Source organism: Myotis nattereri, assembly GCF_964212035.1.
Source record: "Myotis nattereri genome assembly, chromosome: 9".
NCBI classification, from domain to species: domain Eukaryota; kingdom Metazoa; phylum Chordata; class Mammalia; order Chiroptera; family Vespertilionidae; genus Myotis; species Myotis nattereri.
Genome location: NC_138084.1, coordinates 71,470,111 through 71,489,764, shown reverse-complemented (window position 1 = coordinate 71,489,764; position 19,654 = coordinate 71,470,111). Strand labels below are relative to the sequence as shown.

The window sequence follows — 19,654 nt, the reverse complement described above, 5'->3', positions numbered from 1 at the left end:
AAAACCTAACTGATGCTTATATTTAGATCAGGGATTCCCATGTTTTTCCAAAGAAGAATCTATTTACCTCTTTATCACTCTCATTTAGTTGTATGAAATTGGGACCAAAATAACATATGATGATTTCAGCTGGAGGAAGCTAACACAGCAAGTCAGTGGTGCAGAGATTTGGAAAAAACTGCATTTGGTGGCTGCAGAGATTAGTGCACTAGTGCCCAAGGCTGGAGGAAGAAAAGTGCTGGCAGATCCTTAACTGATTTGGCTCAGTGGATAGAGTGTCACCCTGCGGACTGAAGGTTCCCAGGTTCGATTCAGGTGAAGGGCATGTACCTGGGTTGCGGGCACATCCCCAGCAGGAGGTGTGCAGGAGGCAGCTGATCAATGTTTCTCTCTTATTGAAGTTTCTCTCTATTCCTCTCTGTAAAACAATTAATAAAATATAAAAAAAGAAAAGTGCTGGAAGAGTCAGGCTGACCTGCCCGTCTTCTGCACATGGCTGGGAATTACATGACACACTCATCGCAGAGTCTCTGGTGTCGAATCAGACATTTGGCTACTGCTACCATAAACTGTATACTAATAAATTATATGAAAGTTAAAAATAACGTATTAGTACTCTTATTTTGTATAACAAAACAAATCCCTCATATACATTTCACACTGAATACTAACCCCTCAAAAGAGACTCACTAAAAGAGATAGCATTGGCTATATATTATGTACTAGAGGCCCAGTGCATGAACTCATGCACGGGTGGGGTCAGGCCGGCCTGCGCCAATCAGGTCCCATGGGACTGGGCCGGCTTCGGGGAAGGTCCCTGGTGGTTGGAGAGCTGCCCCCACCACCTGGTTGAACTCCGTTCAAACTCCCAGTCTAGGGAACAATCTGCATATTACCCTTTTATTATATAGGATAGGATAATGGCCAGAGAACACCTTTCCCTGAAGGAGATATGCTTTAATGAAAGCAATGCAAACAGATAGGTTTTTTTCCAAATATGCTTATTTGCAGAACTTACTATAAAAAGAAACAGCTGTCTAAATGCATTAGTAAAGAAGAAAATAAAAACCGACAGTTCACTGCTCTTTGTTTATACTAAACATACTTTCTGTCTCACATAATAAAGCCATGCTTTGTTTTATCCTATACTAAAATAATATTAGGTAGATCGGGGGCTGAATAACACAAAATATTGCTATGATTGTAATAATATTAAGGAGTTCATCAAAGCAGACGCTCCAGTGGTGATTAGTACTAATTTTCAAAGATCTTCCACTATTTTTCTTCTCTTCCACTAAAAACCATTGGTCATTTGGGCAATAGCTAAAATACTTACATGTGTTCTTTCAGAATTAGAGGGACCTCACTTAATTGACAATGCAATGAAAAATATTGATTAACCATGATTTAACTGATAATGCAATGTATATTTTAGCATAGCTTATTGCTTCTTTTTAACTGTCAACATAAAGTTCTTACTTTGGAATCCAACTCTCCAAGAAAGACATTAAGTGGTTAAAAGTTGTCCAGTATTCAGCAAGTTTAATTTTTTTAAATAGTGACTATAAAGGATTAGCTCTACAGAATTTTTCCTTACTGAGCAATACCGTGATTCACCGTTTTCTGCAGTATATCAATACTACAAATTCACTCATAATACAAGTTTACTAATGAAGCAGAAATACCTGTATCCTGTACACAGTTGTCTAAATCAGAGATATCAATCATTCATTATCAAGTTTAAGCACAAAAAGAAAAGTAGGTCCCTACAATTTAATTAAGATCACAACTTCTTATTAAAAAGAATTTATACATAAATAATTAAGCCTCTTTACCTTATAAATATCCAGAAATCCACACTGGTGATCGAATCTGGTGTAGAGCTCGTTCAGCATGCTGATCACTTGCATGGGGGTGCACTGTGCACAGATGGCCGTGAAGCCGACTATGTCCGAGAAGAGCATGGTGACATCGTCAAACTTTCTGGCCTGCACTTGCTGCCCTTGCCACAGTTGCTGGGCTACATCACCGGGAAAAATAGAGTATAGAAGATCCACTGTTTTCTTCTTCTCTTCCTCCAGGGCCTGGTGAGTTCTTTCTAAAGTTGCCTTTAATTTATCCATCCTCTTCTTCAAGCCATCTTGGGCCTTAGCCTGCTCGCCAACCAAAATGACATCTCGGGTGGCATCATGGATGGGGATGTCTGAGAGATGCAGTCCCCGGCCCATGAGTTCGTCCAACTTGTCCACACATGGAGAGCCCAAAAATAAAATGGAATTTGATTCTGGGACGTGGATCATTTGTCCTTTGACTTCCATCACCTGCAAAATTAACATGGAATTTTAATCAGTGTTTTTCACATAGTAGATTCACAAAAATGCAATTATTATCTGAAGAGGAAAAGCAAGAAATGCTTTATTAGCCGTACTGACTTTCTACATTCATTCAAGCAAATTTATTTAATATTTACAGCCAGTGTAAAATTTATGGTTCTGAATCAAAACATTTGTTATTGTTTTCTACTTGGCCACGTTCTAAAGACAATGATAAAATGAAGTCTGAGATCAAGGAGAAATAAGTAGGAAATCATTGTCATTCAAAATTAAATTAAACCCAGGTACATAATGAAACTGGTTCATGAGCCAGTTCAAAAACTTTCAATCTTTTTAATAATAACAAAATAACTACACTTAATTGTTATTAAAATAACACTCAGAGAATAAGTCCAAGAGATTAAAATAAATCAAAATAATTGTTTGGCCTTATATAAGTCATGTTTTCACCAGCTACAGTCCTTTGACTATATAGCAGTCTTTGCACTGACTATATTAATGGACAATTCACTTGGTCATAAAAATAAAAATTTAAACTAGATATAACTAAGCTAACATTATTGGAAAGTAACTGTCAGATATTAATTCAACCAGCATGTTCAATATAAACTAAAAATAAACCTAAACCAAGATAGCACTAAAGAAATTCATTTAATATAAAGTATCTGAAGATCTAGTAATTTAAATCTATCCCTTCTTCCTGTGCTTTTTGATGAATTTGCGGAGTTGATGCTTAATGGAAAACTTAATGAACACAGGCTTATGCCATCTTAGCTTGGTGCCCACTCAGAGCGGATAAGCACCATAGGAAAGGAATATGGACTTACAATCTAGCCATCTACATAAGTTGCTTGGGTTAAAATAAGGTATCTCAGAACACCTGGACAGGAAGGTGGTTGCAGTTACCTGGAAAGAACAGCCTGAGTTGACCAACCAAGATTGTACATCAGTTTCACCCACATCACTTTCCACTACCATGAATATACTCAATAAATTTATTTGTCTTTATTTTTCATAGCATAAAGCACTTAGGCTACTTGATGAAACAAGAGGCAAAGAAGAAATATGGGGTAAAACTATAGAGATCTGGGTTCCAAAGTCTGCAACTATGATTTACTTTGTCCCCCTTGCACCAAATCACCAAGATCTAATCTACATAAGGAAATAAAGTTGAATTCTTGCTTGATGTTATAATTTCTATTGGATCAAATGTTCACTTTATCTTATGCAGTTTCTTCTAGTGTTTGGTGTTTCATTATTTTATACATAATACTCTCAGTTATTCATTGAAGTATTTATTGTTCTCTATTTACTAGTACACCTCTGGATGATAAGCATAAAAAGATAAAATAAAGTTCTATTTTCAAAGATATCAAAGTATGGGGGTGGGGAGGGAGCCAAATCTATACAGCACAGAGAATAGTATAAACAGGACACTTTCAATTCAAAGCAAACTTTCAGAAGACTGCATGCACACTATGGTTTGAATACAAAGAAAATAATTGTTCTGAAAAAATTTCCAGATTGTTTTACATATGCCTGATTTGCTTTTGGAGGGAAGAGGTGCTATTAATTACATATAATTTCCCATTGTTGGAATATTAAAGGCATAATAAGAAATATATACATAATATACAACTTCATAGTAAAAATTTGTATATTAATATTTTCTTAAAATTAAGGTAAAAGCAAACCTCTGATGTTCAAAGATTTAGACTTCTATTGGGGTCTTTTTCCCCTTCCTTCCTCATATTTTTTTCTAATCACTTTTTTTTTTCTTCTCCATTTTGCTTTCTCCTTCCTTCTCCCCTTTGTTCTTTGGACTTACACTTTTTTTTTCAGCATTCTCTCTTCATCTAGTCTCTCTCATCACTGGTTTTCCTCATTAGTTCTTCCTTTTTCTTTCCCTTCACTTTTTTCCCCTCTGTATCAGCTTCCACATTTCCCATCACAAATGGTCCTTTCTGCTTTTTTGTTATTTAGTATGGAATTAGTATATGAGTATATGCATAAATAATATTAGATGGAATTTTCTATATGTAATAAATAAGTGTTATCTCAGGGAGCTTGATCTGCCCCGTGAAGCAGCATTAAAAAGGACCAGTGGGAGCCCAAGAAGCATGAAATAAGCCAAGCAGATGAAAATAGTACCATATATGTTCTGAAAATTACACTGTCATTGCAACTACAGCCTACAAAAGTAGGACAGGACCTGTGTGGTTGTCTGTTAAAATGAAAAATTTAAATAGGATCTAGTGTCTTCTAACATAATAGCCAAACTGTCCAGGATATAATAGAAAATGAAACACCAAAATAAGACTCAGGAAAATCATATCTTCAACAAGAAAAGGCAATCAATTGATGCCAATACTGAATCTAATATTGAAATTATGTGTCAAGAATTTTAAAGAAGCTATCATAAAACGTTTTGACAAGCAATTACAAATTCTTTTGAAAATAGTGAAAAATGAGAAAATCAGAAAGTAATAGGAGATATCAAAATAACCAAATTGAACTTATAAAACTGAAAAATACAACTACAATAGAAAACTTACTGGGTAGTCTCAAAAATAGAGATGACAGTGAATTTGAAGATAGTTCAATACAATTTACTCAATCTGAATGGACAGACAATAAAGTGCAGAGCAATAACAAAAAGAAATACCATTTATATCATAGAAGTCTCAGAAGGAGAGAAGTAAGAGTAGGGTTGAAAAAGCATTTGAAGAAATAATAGTTGCAAATGGCTCAAATTTTATGAAAGATATAAACACATAGATTCAACAAGCTATATGAACCTCAAATAGGGTAAACTCAAAGAAATTCACTTCAGGCCACAAAATAATTAAACTTCTAAAATCTAAATTCAAAGAAAGTATTTTCAAGGCAGCCAGAAAGAAATGGCATATTACTTACTAGAGGCCCAGTGCACAACATTCGTGCACTGGGGGGTGCGGGGGTCCCTCAACCTGGCCTGCGCCCTCTCACAGTCTGGCAGGCGGACATCCCTCAAGGGGTCCTTAGTGCTGCCATGGAGGTGAGAGAGGCTCCTGCCATCGCCACCGCTGCGCTCACCAGCTATGAGCCCAGCTTCTGGCTGAGCAATGCTCCCCCTGTGGGAGCGCACTGACCACCAGGGGGCAGCTCCTGCATTGAGCAGCTGCCCCCTGGTGGTCAGTGCACATCATAATGACGGGTCGTTCCACCAATCAGTTGATTTACAATTAGCCTTTTATTATATAGGATAGGGAGCACTCATTTGAATAACAGTAGATTTCTCATCTGAAACTGTGGAGGACAGAAGAATGCTGAAGAAGGATCTTTAAACAGAAAATAAGGAAAAGAAACTTTGAACATCAGGAAGGAAAAAAGAACAGAAATACTAGAAATACAGGTAAACATAATAGATTGTCCTCTTCATGAAGTGTCTAAATCATATGTGGTGATTGAAACAAAAATTATAACACCATCTGATCCTCACCATAAATGTACTTATAAAAAAGAAGCAGGAAAACACACACACACACACACACACACACACAAGAGTAGAGGATGTGAAGACAGAAGCATTGATTGGTTGGATTGATGTAACAATGGCATGCCAGTAGTCACCAGAAGCTAGAAAGCCAAGGAAAGGATTCTTCCCCAAATTCTCCAGAGAGACCAAGGCCCTATCCACACTTTGATTTTAGATATTAACCTACAGAACTGTGAAAGAATGAATTCCTTCTTATTTTACACTACAAATTTGTATTAATTTTTAACTGCAGCCACAGGAAACTAATACAGATTGGAACAATAAAATAAACAAATAGGATCTAATTGACCTATGTAAGATGATCCACCCCAAAGAATCAGAATATATATTTTTTTTTAGAGACTATGAAAAAATTGGTTCTTTTATCTTAGTATACCATATCCTGGGCCACATTAAAAAACAAACATCAAAACAAATTTAAAAAACTATACAGAATATGTTCTCTGACTACATGGAATAAAACTAGAAATCAATAACTATAGGACATATTAATAATAGTAAAAATAAGAAACAATCAAGATGAGGTTTAAAGGGTGAATGGTTAAGCCAAATGTAGAGAACTACTTAGAAATAGGAAGAAATATTCTATTGATATAGGCACAATTTTACCTGTACTTGTAGGGAATTCTGCTGAGTGGAAAAATTGCTCAATAGAAAGGTTTATTTTCCTCGTTTGCTTATTTATTTTTATCATGCAATTATTTGTTTTTATTCTTAGAATTATCCAAAAAAATAAGGTATTTTAAAACAAAACCAATATTTTCCCAGAGGGCTATTAATATTTTACAATTTCAATCTAATATCTACATTTATAATAGCCACAGTTTTTTTAATCTGCAAAAATATTTTTACTGTCTCCAGCAAAAATCCTTCATTAAATATTCTTATTTAAAAAGGCAATGCAAAAATGCTTCACCCAAGTACACTAAATATAATTTAAAAGAAAATTAAAGCATTCATTCATTTATTCATCTGTTTTATAAACATTTGCTTAGGATATACAACCTGCCAGTACTATGCTAAGCACTTTAAATGTACAGGAATTTAAACAGATCTGCTGCTTTTTTACTGAATTGAAAAGTAAATTCAATAGTAAAGTGCATATGTAGCTGGAGGGACATTAACATCTGAGGCTAATTGTACTACCATTTGTTCTATGGATTGCCACATTGACTTTGTCGCGATAAGATACATTAAAATTCACATTGTTTAAGCCTCCGATAAAGTTATTAAGATCCTCAAGAAATCTAATGAGACCCTCGATGTTATGATAAAGAACCAACTAGAAATTAAGCATACATGTACAGAAATAACGAATATTATACAGACTCCCAACAGCAGACCAGAGGAGCGCAAGAATCAAGGCAAAGATTTGAAATGCAAAGAAGCAAAAAACACCCAACCAGAAAAGCAAAATGAAAAAAGAAATCCGAAAATACGAAGATAGTGTAAGGAGCCTCTGGGACAGCTTCAAGCGTACCAACATCAGAATTATAGGGATGCCAGAAGATGAGAGAGAGCAAGATATTGAAAACCTATTTGAAGAAATAATGACAGAAAACTTCCCCTACCTGGTGAAAGAAATAGACTTACAAGTCCAGGAGGCGCAGAGAACCCCAAACAAAAGGAATCCAAAGAGGACCACACCAAGACACATCATAATTAAAATGCCAAGAGCAAAAGATAAAGAGAGAATCTTAAAAAGCAGCAAGAGAAAGAAGCTCAGTTACCTACAAGGGAATACCCATACGACTGTCAGCTGATTTCTCAACAGAAACTTTGCAGGCCAGAAGGGAGTGGCAAGAAATATTCAAAGTGATGAATGCCAAGAACGTACAACCAAGATTACTTTATCCAGCAAAGCTATCATTCAGAATTGAAGGTCAGATAAAGAGCTTCACAGATAAGGAAAAGCTAAAGGAGTTCATCACCACCAAACCAGGATTATATGAAATGCTGAAAGGTATCCTTTAAGAAGAGGAAGAAGAAGAAAAAGGTAAAGATACTAATTATGAACAACAAATATGCATCTATCAACAAGTGAATCTGAGAATCAAGTGAATAAATAATCTGATGAACAGAATGAACTGGTGATTATAATAGAATCAGGGACATAGAAAGGGAATGGACTCACTCTTCTTGTTGGGGAAAGGGGTGTGGGAGATGCGGGAAGAGACTGGACAAAAATTGTGCACCTAGGGATGAGGACAGAGGGTGGGGTGGGAACTGGGTGGAGGGGAGCTATGGGGGGAAAAAAGAGGACCAAATGTAATAATCTGAACAATAAAGATTTACTAAAATTAAAAAAATAAATAAATAAAAGAAAAAAAATAAAATAAAATTCACATTGTTTATGGCTAACATCAGCTAAAAACTCCAAAACATAACACTTCAGAGGTTTTATCTTTCCGTGCCTGCTTTATTTGCCCCTGTGTTTATACTTAGTTTTGTTATCGGTAGAAGTGGAGTTCTTGGGGTGCCACAAGGAAATTAATTTCCCGGGGCCCCCATGGGAGGATGGGATTTCATGGAAAGCTTTATTGATGGTGTAAAATTAAGGGGGTTCCTCTCCAAGGTCCCATTTCTGTCCATCCCACCATAAAATACATCCAATCTTGTCTTCAACAAGACCAGAATTAAGGCCCCTGCCTGTAGCTTCTGCTTCACATTAAAGTCCAGTCCAGCCCAACATCCTGCCATGGGCCATGCTGTTAGGGCCATGTGGCTATGGAGAGAGAATGCAGGACACAGGAGCAGGTGTGGGTTTCTAAGCAAGAGAAAGCAACAGAGAACAAGAGAGAGGAACTCTTTCTGGGGATTTTAACCAGGAGCTTCTTCAAACTAACCCATTAACTTTTTAAGATTTTTCATGCTTCTGATGGGGTCCGCCCTTAGACAATCCATTGTTTCCCAGGCTAGACTGACAGGAAGCACCTCCCCTGCACCACCCTGAGTTCTACTGTGCATGTGCCTACCTCCCCCTTCACCCCCACAGCCCAGTACTGGATGGGGAAGGGGAGGGGATTAATCCCCTTGGAGGAGGAATGCCCTGTGAAGCTGTAGCTTCCTGGTGAAGTTTCCCAGGTGACCATGCTTAGTGTCCAACTTCCCTTTGCTTTCTTTCCTTTATAATATTAATAACTAGCTAGTTACAATAAGAACAGTTTCCTTGCTATTCTTTAAATCTCAGAAATTAATCCTAAAATACATTTGAATTCTGTTTTGACAGATAAGCCAGTAAACTACATAACCAAGTCAATTTTATGTTCCATGATTAGATTGATGCCACTTTTCTTTCTAAATCACAGCAGGATTCAGGTACTATTTTAAAAGAAATGGCGTTACGCTTTAGAGCTGAAAGAAGTGTATCAGCTAATGTTTTGGCATTCTATTGTGCAAAGGGGACCAAATGAAATGCTTGTTTCGCTTTTAGATTCCTTATTCATTTCTTTGTTATTTATCAAGCATTAAATTTCACACTACACACGAAATATTAAATTGATATGCAATTGTAATACCTTGCATATACAGGCTGCCTTTTTTCCAAAGGGTGAACGTGACTTTATTTTTCATCACAGTCACACAATCAGTAAGTCACACACATTCAAGAATAGCACTGAAAGTCATCCTTCTTTAACACAGCAGTTAGCCTTTGTCACCACACTGTCGCTCACACATCCACGGGAAAGTGTGGTTATATTCCTATATATCTAGTTTACAAAACTTCACTTCAAAAGGTATAATAAATTTCTGGAACTATCACTAAAATATTCTGCAAAGACAGGACACTGTATCTTCTCTTCAAGGGAATATTACAAAAATAATTCTAAACAAAGCACTAACACATGGTTATATCAGGCTGAATGAAGTCCCTCATAGTAACAGAGAGTTACTACTATTTGGATGAGTGAAAAGCATTGGGCTCTCTGAACCAGCCAATTGAATGCGATAATGTTCTGATAAGGTCTTAGAGACAAAAACTACCTTCAATTATCTAATTATGTACTATTTATACATGTGTGTGCTGTGTGTATGTGCACTTATGTTGAAATATTTGTTCTCCCATAAGTCATTTCATTCTTGTGAATCAGGGATAGGGCAGAAAATTGGGGGTGGCTACTTAATAGATTGCTTAATAATAAAACTAGTGGTGTGTTTTTTTTTTTTCATTTTGACTGAATTGCATTAAATCTTTAAAAGAAATAACTAGAGTTTGTGCTTAAACCCCAGTTGGCAAAGCCTATTGCTATACAGAGGGGATGCAGGCTGTTGGATAAATAGAGTGAAGGATATTGGAGTGCAGAAGAAATGAAAATTTTCTAATGAAATAAGGTAGTTGCTTAGTCCAGAACACACACCACGACTAAAGAAATTCAGAGAGCTAAAACACCTAGTTTTTAGGTACAGGATTGAATTATCATACATAGGATTGTCATTCAATAAACTTTTTTCCTGTGGTGATGAAGATATCATTAGTGTGACTGAAGGACTAAATTTTAAATTTTATTTTCATTAATTTAAATTTAAATGAATATAACCACATATAGCTTCTGGCTAATGTATTGGACAGCATAGCTCTCAAGTAAAATTCTGACTCCAATATACAATCCATCATTTAGTCTAGATATTCTTTTTCATTTGATTATGGGTAAGAAATGGAGGAAAATTTGAGTCACACAGATGTGTTTTTGTTGTTAACAATGTCACACAGAAAGTTTGAGAAAATATTATGTGTAGGAACTTTACTCAGTACAAAAGATAGAGTTGAGTTTAAGACAGTCATGGTCTCTGCCCTCATGAATATTATATTCTAACAGAATATTAAATTCTAATATATACATATTATTTTTTAAATGTATAAGTTATGAAGAGCTGATGGACCCTGCTGCTGCATAACAAATAGATTCTGATTTAAGAAAAAAAAACAAAAACTTTTGAGACACTGGTTATCTCTTAAAAAGGTAGGAAAGGTTTCCAAGGATACATCCACATGCACACCCTAGAAAAAGGAATAACCAAATCAAAGCAAACAAATAAACCAAAAGTCACCCTTAGTCTGGAGCCCTGGCAGGGCAGAGAGAAGTCAGGCTGCCTTGAGAGCCATGTGGAGAGAACATTGCTTTCAGGATTCTGAGACACGGGACATGTGTATGGGTAAGGAGTCTCATCAGAGAGTCTTGAGCTGACACTCCCCACTCAAATAAGGCTGGAGTGGGCCTTGGTCACTGGCATCTAAAACTTTCCCAACTTCAGCCTGGCCAGCATGGCTCAGTTGTTGAGTGTCAACCTATGAACCAGGAGGTCATGGTTCAATTCCCAGTCAGGGCACATGCCCAGGTTTCAGTCTTGATCCCCATGTGGGGCGTGCAGGAGACAACCGATCAATGATTCTCTCTCATCACTGATGTTTCTATCTCTCATTTCCTCTCCCTTCCTCTCTGGAATCAACAACAACAAAAAATATTCTAAAGAATAAAAAAAAATAAAACTTTTCCACCTTCATTTCTCAAGACCCTCAATATGATTAAGATCAAGCAATCATATTTCTGTGTTTCTTAATCAAAACAAAGAAACAATGAACACAAGATTTAGATTTCTAAAATCTGTAGACATTGGAATTATCAGGTTTAGAATCTAGAGCAGCTACAAACTGTGTGGGCAATGGTAGGTTTAGACTTGTGAGCACGCAAAACAGAATTCATTCTTGTACTATCATTTATTAATCACTGGACTATTTTCCATATGAACAACTGTAAACATACTTTTCCCCACCCCTGTACTTAATCAGTCATAAAGACAAACGAGCAACAGGAGACTATAAGGAATGAGCAGGAGTTAAAAACTTGGAATATATTATAATGGAAATGGTATTAGTATTCACCTCAAACAGTTTTAATGATTTAAGTATAAATAGGCCTGTATACCATGTTGACCATAATATCTGGCAAAAATTAGCTTGCAATAACTGTTGGATAACATTACTGTGGATTCTGAACCTACCTCAAATCTCTGAAATCAGAACCTCCTGTTGCTGAGCTCATAAACGGGTTTTTAAATAAGACCTACATGTGATTCTGAGAATTGGCTAGACCTGGGAACTACTGTCTCCAACATCATTTTGTCCAATCCACTCATCTCACAAATGTAAATGAAGAAAATGAGGCATTGGGAAAACAACTTGTCACAGGGCAAGTTGGTGAAAGGGCAAGGACCTGAGCCAGATCTCTGGACATACACAGCCCCACTGTAGAAGGTTCACTGTCAGAAAATGAGGTTTGAATAAAATAAAGAGTAGAAGGTGAAGTTCAGTGATGGCTCGGAGGTAGGACATGAACAAGTTGATCAAATAGCCTATAAACATATTCATTGAAGGTGAACCATTGGCACACTACTGCATTTTATTGAGAGGAATTATGTTTACTTTGTTATCCAATTCAGAGCTTTGAGTTTCTGTGAGTATCCTTAATGTTTGCCAAAGGTCTGTTTGACAAATAAAACCTGTGTGAGATCCAATATCTCTTAATTACCCCTTGGATTTGCTCAGCACGTAGAATTTTTCAGAGCGTTGCCAGTGTTGCATTGTTGCATTTTGTCTTCCTGATGTCATAAGGAACATACAATCAAGGTCACTGTCATTGGGGAAGCTAAGATCAGTTGCCAGAGATCACACAGTTCAGAGGCCTGACTGAAGCCTGAGCGGCCTGATCCAGTATTCTCTCCATACTTGGTGTGGGGCGTTAAATTAGTGAGAGCTTAGGAACTAAAAATGACCTCAGTTTAAAGTCTAGTTCCACCCCTTGGCTGGCTGAGTAACCAGAGGCAGATCACATGGCCTCTCAGGGCCTTAGCAGCCTCATCTGTAAGGTTGGGACACTGATAGTTCTAACAGAATAGCACTAGGATAAAGTTTAAATGAGATAAGACATACAAAAAGCCTAGGCTAGTATCCACATATGAATACTCTCAATAATCGATTATTGCTGTTGTTCAACACTAGTGGCCTGGTGCACAAACTCGTGCACATTGAATGGAAATCAATTAGAAGAAATATTTTAATATTGCTATTCACCCTTTCTCTATAATAGAAGAGTCAACCAAATTCATGATCGACAATGACAGATCGAAACACACGGGTGCGATTGGTGCCAGAGAGAGCTTTATATGTATTGCGCATGCACTAGTCAACTTAGCCTTTTATATACATAGAATAAACTTGCTTAATTAGACCTGTTTTCTGATGTAGCTAAACTTTTTCCATCCCAGTGAAGCACCCCAACTTCTCTTTCAGGTAATTGTCAGCAACACAGCAGTAAATATCAACATGAAGCAGATTATTATTGTAGATCACGCAGGGAGAACAAAGGGTAAAATATTTAACTGCAGCAGGGTTTGATTATACTCTGTGCAGTGAGAAAACCTGAAGTCATTTTCAAGGTCCACCATTTCTTACTTCTTTTCAGTTGGGTCAAGTTTCTAAGCTTTCTAAATCTCTGTTTTCCAGCTAATGAAAACAGGATTCCACTGAATCTCCTATCTTCCTACTCCAGGACTTCTGTGAGGATCAAATGAGATGAGGCACAGGAAAACACTTCACAGACATTTGGTTAAAGTGTAAATGTTTTCACCTGGCTATAAAGCAAGTCATGTTCCTGGGCTGAAGAAACTTCAAGGAGGCTAGTCATAAGGGAGAAGAAGTTGGCGTTACTATGTGACATCATTATCTGGCGCCCACAGCGACCGTTTCCGGGCCGGGCTGTGCTGTGGGCCACATTTTGCGCCATGGGGTCTTGGCAGCATTGGCTGCAATTTGTGGGCTGTTGCTCCAGGGTGGTGGCAGGGCCTGTGTCCCACTTGGGGGAAGCCGAATATTGCTTTGTGGGCGCCAGGTCCACGGTGCTGTTTCTCTGTAAATGGTGAGTGGGCATCACGGCAGCTCCTGCGTTGAGCGTCTGCTGCCAGATGGTCAGTGCACATCATAGCAGCCAGTCAGATGGGCGGAGGGACACTTAGCATATTAGCCTTTTACATATAGATTATGACAATGATAACAATGATTTAGCTGGTGCTAGGGAGATACTACAAATGGGAAGTGATAATAATATAGTTATGTTGAAGAAATTATGATTATAATACATTTCATGAAACTATATTGAATAGGCATGAAATATAGGTTAAAATACATTCCTTAATTCACTGAAGCATTTTCAGAAACAGTGAAAAACTGGAAAGAACTTATAAATAAACTTTTACTTAAATGAGTTATGTCCCATCAATTTTTTAAGTTTCATAAACCATACAAAATGCTACAATAATTAAAATATCACGATGAAAGTTGATTTTGCTTTGGCACACACCATCAAAATTTGTCTTTGTAAACATTCCCATCAACATAAACAATGTGTAAGAATTCCTTGTCGAGGTAAAGGTAATAACATTCAACTGAAAGAGCATGCCTTGGAGGCTGTCCAGGAGAGTGAAAAGAACCGGAGTTATTGGGATATGGCAAGGGAAGTATTCCCAGATGAGTGAAGGAACACTCAAAGGCCCAGAGAGAAAAGAGAGCATAGCACATTTAGGGCACTGAAGGAGATACAGTCCGATTACTGCAGAGAGCAAAAGAGGAATAACCAGGGTCAAGTCAGGTCAAGGACATGTGACTGAGTTCTGCCATTGAAATGTGAGCTTAGGCCATGTAATTCTCCAATCCTTTCACTCTCTGCTCTGCAACCATGGAGGTCACATGTCAAATATGGGGACATCAGAAATAGTCTACTGTCTGAAGTCTCTTTTGCACCAGGGCTGCTCAGAAATGACATCTAACCTCCCTCAGACCTGTGATGTGAGCAAGGAACAAATCTTTACTGTGTTAAGGAACTGAGATTTAAAGACTGTTTGTTTCACCAACTAGCATTACTTACCTTCACTGAACACACCAGGTCTTGGTTAAAGATCATTATCCCCTGTCTCCATCACACACTTAAGAAATGGTCTAGACCAGTGGTTCTCAACCTTCTGGCCCTTTAAATACAGTTCCTCATGTTGTGACCCAACCATAAAATTATTTTCGTTGCTACTTCATAACTGTCATGTTGCTACTGTTATGAATCGTAATGTAAATATCTGATATGCAGGATGGTCTTAGGCGACCCCTGTGAAAGGGTCGTTCGACCGCCAAAGGGGTCGCGGCCCACAGGTTGAGAACCGCTGGTCTGGACCAACACCTCCTCCGTGCTAGGACCCCAGTGAAAAGAATTCATCACAATTCTTTTCCATCCAATCTGACTGAATTCACTGTCATTCTAATTATTATCATTCCCATTTTAAAATTCTATGTTATCGGTGAATGAAAGGAAGAGGCCTGAGATTGATACACAGTTCAATCTATAAGTCTGAATCCAAAGTTTCCCCTGATTTACTGATACATGGTTAGTTTTATGCTTATCCAACATAAATCATCATGAATTATAACTTAATATCAATTTTTTATCTCCTTGAAACTAGATTGCATGTGTCTTTTTTATTTCAGTAAGATGGTGCCCAAACCTCTCAAATATATATATATATATATATATATATATATATATATATATATATATCCCACGTTCAAAGGCTGTTAAATCGTGTTGTTTACCCATATCTTCAGAAAAAAATCACTTCTACTGTCGTGGTGAACAACCTGCTTCCCTATTTATAATGGTCTGGCCCTCTAGCAACTTCAGCGCGAAATTATAGCTAATTTGCCTACAAACGTCAGGTGGTTATAATAATCTAGCCACTCATTCAGTGTAGTGCAAATAATTTAAATGCCTTTTTAGATCTAAATGTTCACAAACTGTGTATAAATTAATACGTTATTTGGGGGATATTGAAGAAATATTCCCTCTAAAAATTAAAATCCTCAGGGCAAACTATGGATTAAAAACTTTACTCCTTTTTATGTTTATGTTTATATCTATTTCCTGATTTAATTTTACTATAACCCAGTTAGAATGAGCAAGTGTAAGAATGGAGACTAATAAAGCTTAATTGAGGTAGCCAAGGTGTATGGCTGAGGAAACATGGAGGTGGGACTGGAACATGGGCATGTCCTTTTTTTACTATCACCAACAAAGGGACTTTTAAAAATTGTGTATGTACACACATATTATGGGAAACCTCCTATATGAAACACAAGAATCTCAGCACTGTCATTTAATGTTTGTTTGACTGTTTTCCTTCTCTTGGGAAGTAGAAGTAGATGGTGAGACCAAACTTGGACTCCACATCTTTAAAATGAGATAACAAATGAACCTAAATAGTATGATTGCTATCTAGATACATATTTGTTAATATTTACAATGTATCTAGAATACTTACTGGTATATAGTAAATATATATTTATTAACCAAAACCTGCCTGGTTTACAGGGGGTTGTAAGTAGTTTTAGAACCCTTTAGCTCATCATCCATCTACTATTGTTCTGAATATTTTTAAGATTTAATTACAATAAATTATGGCTGTATTAGTTTGCTAGGGCTACCATAACAAAGTACCACAAACTGAGTGACTTGAACAACAGAAATTTATTGTGTCATAGTTCTGGAAGCCAGAAGTCCGAGATGAAGGTGTTGGTGCGACCATGCTCCCTCTCAATGCCTCTGCAGGCTTCTGGGTGCTCCTCGGCTTCTGCAGCACAGGCCAATCCTCATATGGGGTTCTCCCTGACTGCAAGTCTGTTTCTGCATCAAAATTGTCCTTTTTTTTTTTTTAAATAAGGGCACCGGTGATGTTGGATTAAGGACCCTAGTAGCCTCATTTTAACTAAATTACTTCTGTAAAGACACTATTTCCAAATAAGGTCACATTCTAAAATACTGGGACTCCAACAATACCACCTTTTTGGATGACACCATTCAACCCATAATATGTTCCCCTGATTATGGCAGTGTTTTACCTGTGACATGTCGCTCTGATTACAAGGTTCATTAATAAAGTGTTCAGAAGCAGTAAATCTATCTACTCATTAATATTGTACCCCCATCATACTTTATTCCTCTTCTAAGGTTTATTTTTGTCCCTAGAACTACCATACAATTTTACTACTTTTCCTTGTTTATGTCTGTCTTGATATTAGGACACAAGATCCATAAGTGAAGAGATTTCTATTTGTTTCTTGCTGTGTTTTCTACCATGTGAAATAGTACAGTCCATATAGCAAACACTCTATAAATATTAATTGGATGATTAAGTAAATCTATATGAAGGTATTCATGCATAAGTATATAAACAGTATTAACTAAAGAAAGAATTGACCAATGACATCTTTCATCTTACTTTAGTTCTTTGATTTCTTAATGAACCAACTCTCCCTTTTCCTTTGAACATACTAAACATATTAGAATAAGAAAATAGAAATTTTAAGAAAAGCTAGAAGGTAGTAATCTTCTAGTGGCCCAGTTACTTCTTTTGTAAAACAGGAATATTTCATATATTTTATTAATACAATAGTTTAGGTTGTATCCAAACAGTACAAAGTAGATCATTGATGTTTCTATCTCTCATTCACTTTCCTTTCCTCTCTGAAATCAATAAGAATATATTAAATAAATAAAAAATTAAAAGCTGGTAAAGAAAAAAAGCATGAAGTAGCAAGTTATCAGTACAGATAACTAATATGGACAAATCAAATACCAATTTATTTTTGTTGTCCTAAAATATTCTGATTTGTCTTATTATCTATAGTGACCTATACTGATGAAATTATTTTGATAATTCCCAGATTGCGATTGTGCTATAAACAGGTATCTATATCAGTGATGGTGAACCTTTTGAGCTCGGCATGTTAGCATTTTGAAAAACCCTAACTTAACTCTGGTGCTGTGTCACATATAGAAATTTTTTGATATTTGCAACCATAGTAAAACAAAGATTTATACTTTTGATATTTATTTTTATATATTTAAATGCCATTTAACAAAGAAAAATCAACCAAAAAAATGAGTTCACGTGTCACCTCTGCCACGCTTTCATAGGTTCGCCATCACTGATCTATATTCAGCTTCTAATAGTAGGCCAATTTAGAGACTCTAGAAGAACCACTTCAAAAGAAAGTAAAAATGCATATCCTACATAAAACATAATTTTATAGCATTGCTGGGTTGGAAATAGGTGAAAAAAGTATTCAGGGGTCTAAGCAAAAATAAAAGCAAATATAGTGAGCTAAAATGTTTGATGTGAGCTGTATGTGCAAACTTAAGATGGTGTCACTTGAGGGTAAATGCCAATATCAGCACCGAGGACTGGAGACTTAACCTTCCATTCGCAGTAAGGAGAGGGAGCTGGACCCGGGATGCTTGCATTGTACCTGAGAATCTGGAAAGGGGAAAGCAGTCCCCGGTCTGCAATACTGCCAGGATCCCCACAGAAACACATGATCATTCTCTCCTATGGAATACACATTTAATTTAGGCTCCAAGATTTCCTCCAAATAACATAATGTTGAATATAAGATAAAAATCACAAAATTTACAGGAAAACTAGCCACCAGAAGTGAGAATCAAAAGAAATAAAAAAAAATAGGTTTAGACCACCAAGGACATCAGATATTTGAGTTTCAGATTTGATATACAAAATACGGATGGGATGTTTACAGAAATGAAAGGTGGCACCACAACCATGTATACAATGAGATATAATCAAAACTGACTCAGGAGGTTTAAAAAAGAGGAAAAATAGAAGTTTTTTAAATTAAAAATGTAATGGTTAAAATGTAAACAAAATGAAGGAGGAGATGGGTTGAACAGAGTATTAGATGTCACCAAAGAAAAAATGGTGAGCTAGAACTAGAAAATACCGGTAGGTCTAAAAACATTGTAAAATGTCACACAGAGAGATTAAAAAAAAAGTGAAAAATATGTCAGAGAGGTCAAGTAATATAAAAGAAAGAATGTGAAAATCTAACCTAAGTCTAAACAGAGGATCTGAAGGAGAGAATGTAAAAAATGGAGGAAAAGTAATATCTATTGGGGTAATGAACACATAATATAGTGTACAGATGAGGTATTGTATAAGTGGACACCTGAAACCTGTATACTTTTGTTAACCAATGTCACTCAAATAAATTCAATAAAAAATGAAAAATAAGTAATATTTCAAGCACTAATGATTATGAATATTCCTGAACTAACAGAAAATATGAATCCCCACTATCAAGTACAATTTCTATCAAGAAATAGAAATAAAAGGAAATCCAGACCTAGATATTTGTAGTGAATCTGCAGAATACCCAGCTTTGACAAGATCATAAGAGTAGACAGAAAGATCACGTACAAAGATACATTGACAACAGACAGTCATAATAGAAGCCAGAGACAATAAAATGGTGTTTTCGATGGGCTGAGAAGTAATAACTGTCATTCTAGAATGGTGCTCTCTGAAAAGCTATATTTTGAAAAAATTATGAGGTAAACCAAGAGGGTTTACTATCAATAAACTAACACAAAACAACTTTAAAAATGAATTATTGAAAAAAAGAAGGAAAATGAACCCAAAAGGATAGTCTAGAATAAAAAATGAACAGAGAAAAAATATAGATAAATATGAACAAATATTATCTATTTCATATTACATAAAATAGTAATAACCATTGTGATATGCTACTTTTTGATAAGCATTCCAGATGACTTTTTAACTGGATGAGATTAAGAAACAATGCTGTTGATTGGACTGTCGGGCCTTGGAGGGAAGGTAGGGAAGGGTGGGGGTAAGGGGGAGAGATCAACCAAAGGACTTACATGCAAGCATA

At 36.4% G+C, this 19,654-nt stretch overlaps 1 protein-coding gene across 1 annotated transcript in view; it reads right to left on the bottom strand.

Moving 5' to 3' along the window:
• Positions 1 to 19,654, bottom strand: part of GUCY1A2 (guanylate cyclase 1 soluble subunit alpha 2) — a gene marked incomplete at its 5' end in the record, with an annotated part of 274,517 nt that overhangs the window by 97,025 nt on the left and 157,838 nt on the right. The window contains one exon of the mRNA XM_081098790.1: positions 1,836 to 2,321. Coding sequence (XP_080954916.1) covers positions 1,836 to 2,321 — 486 coding nt within the window. The remainder of the gene's footprint in view (positions 1 to 1,835; positions 2,322 to 19,654) is intronic.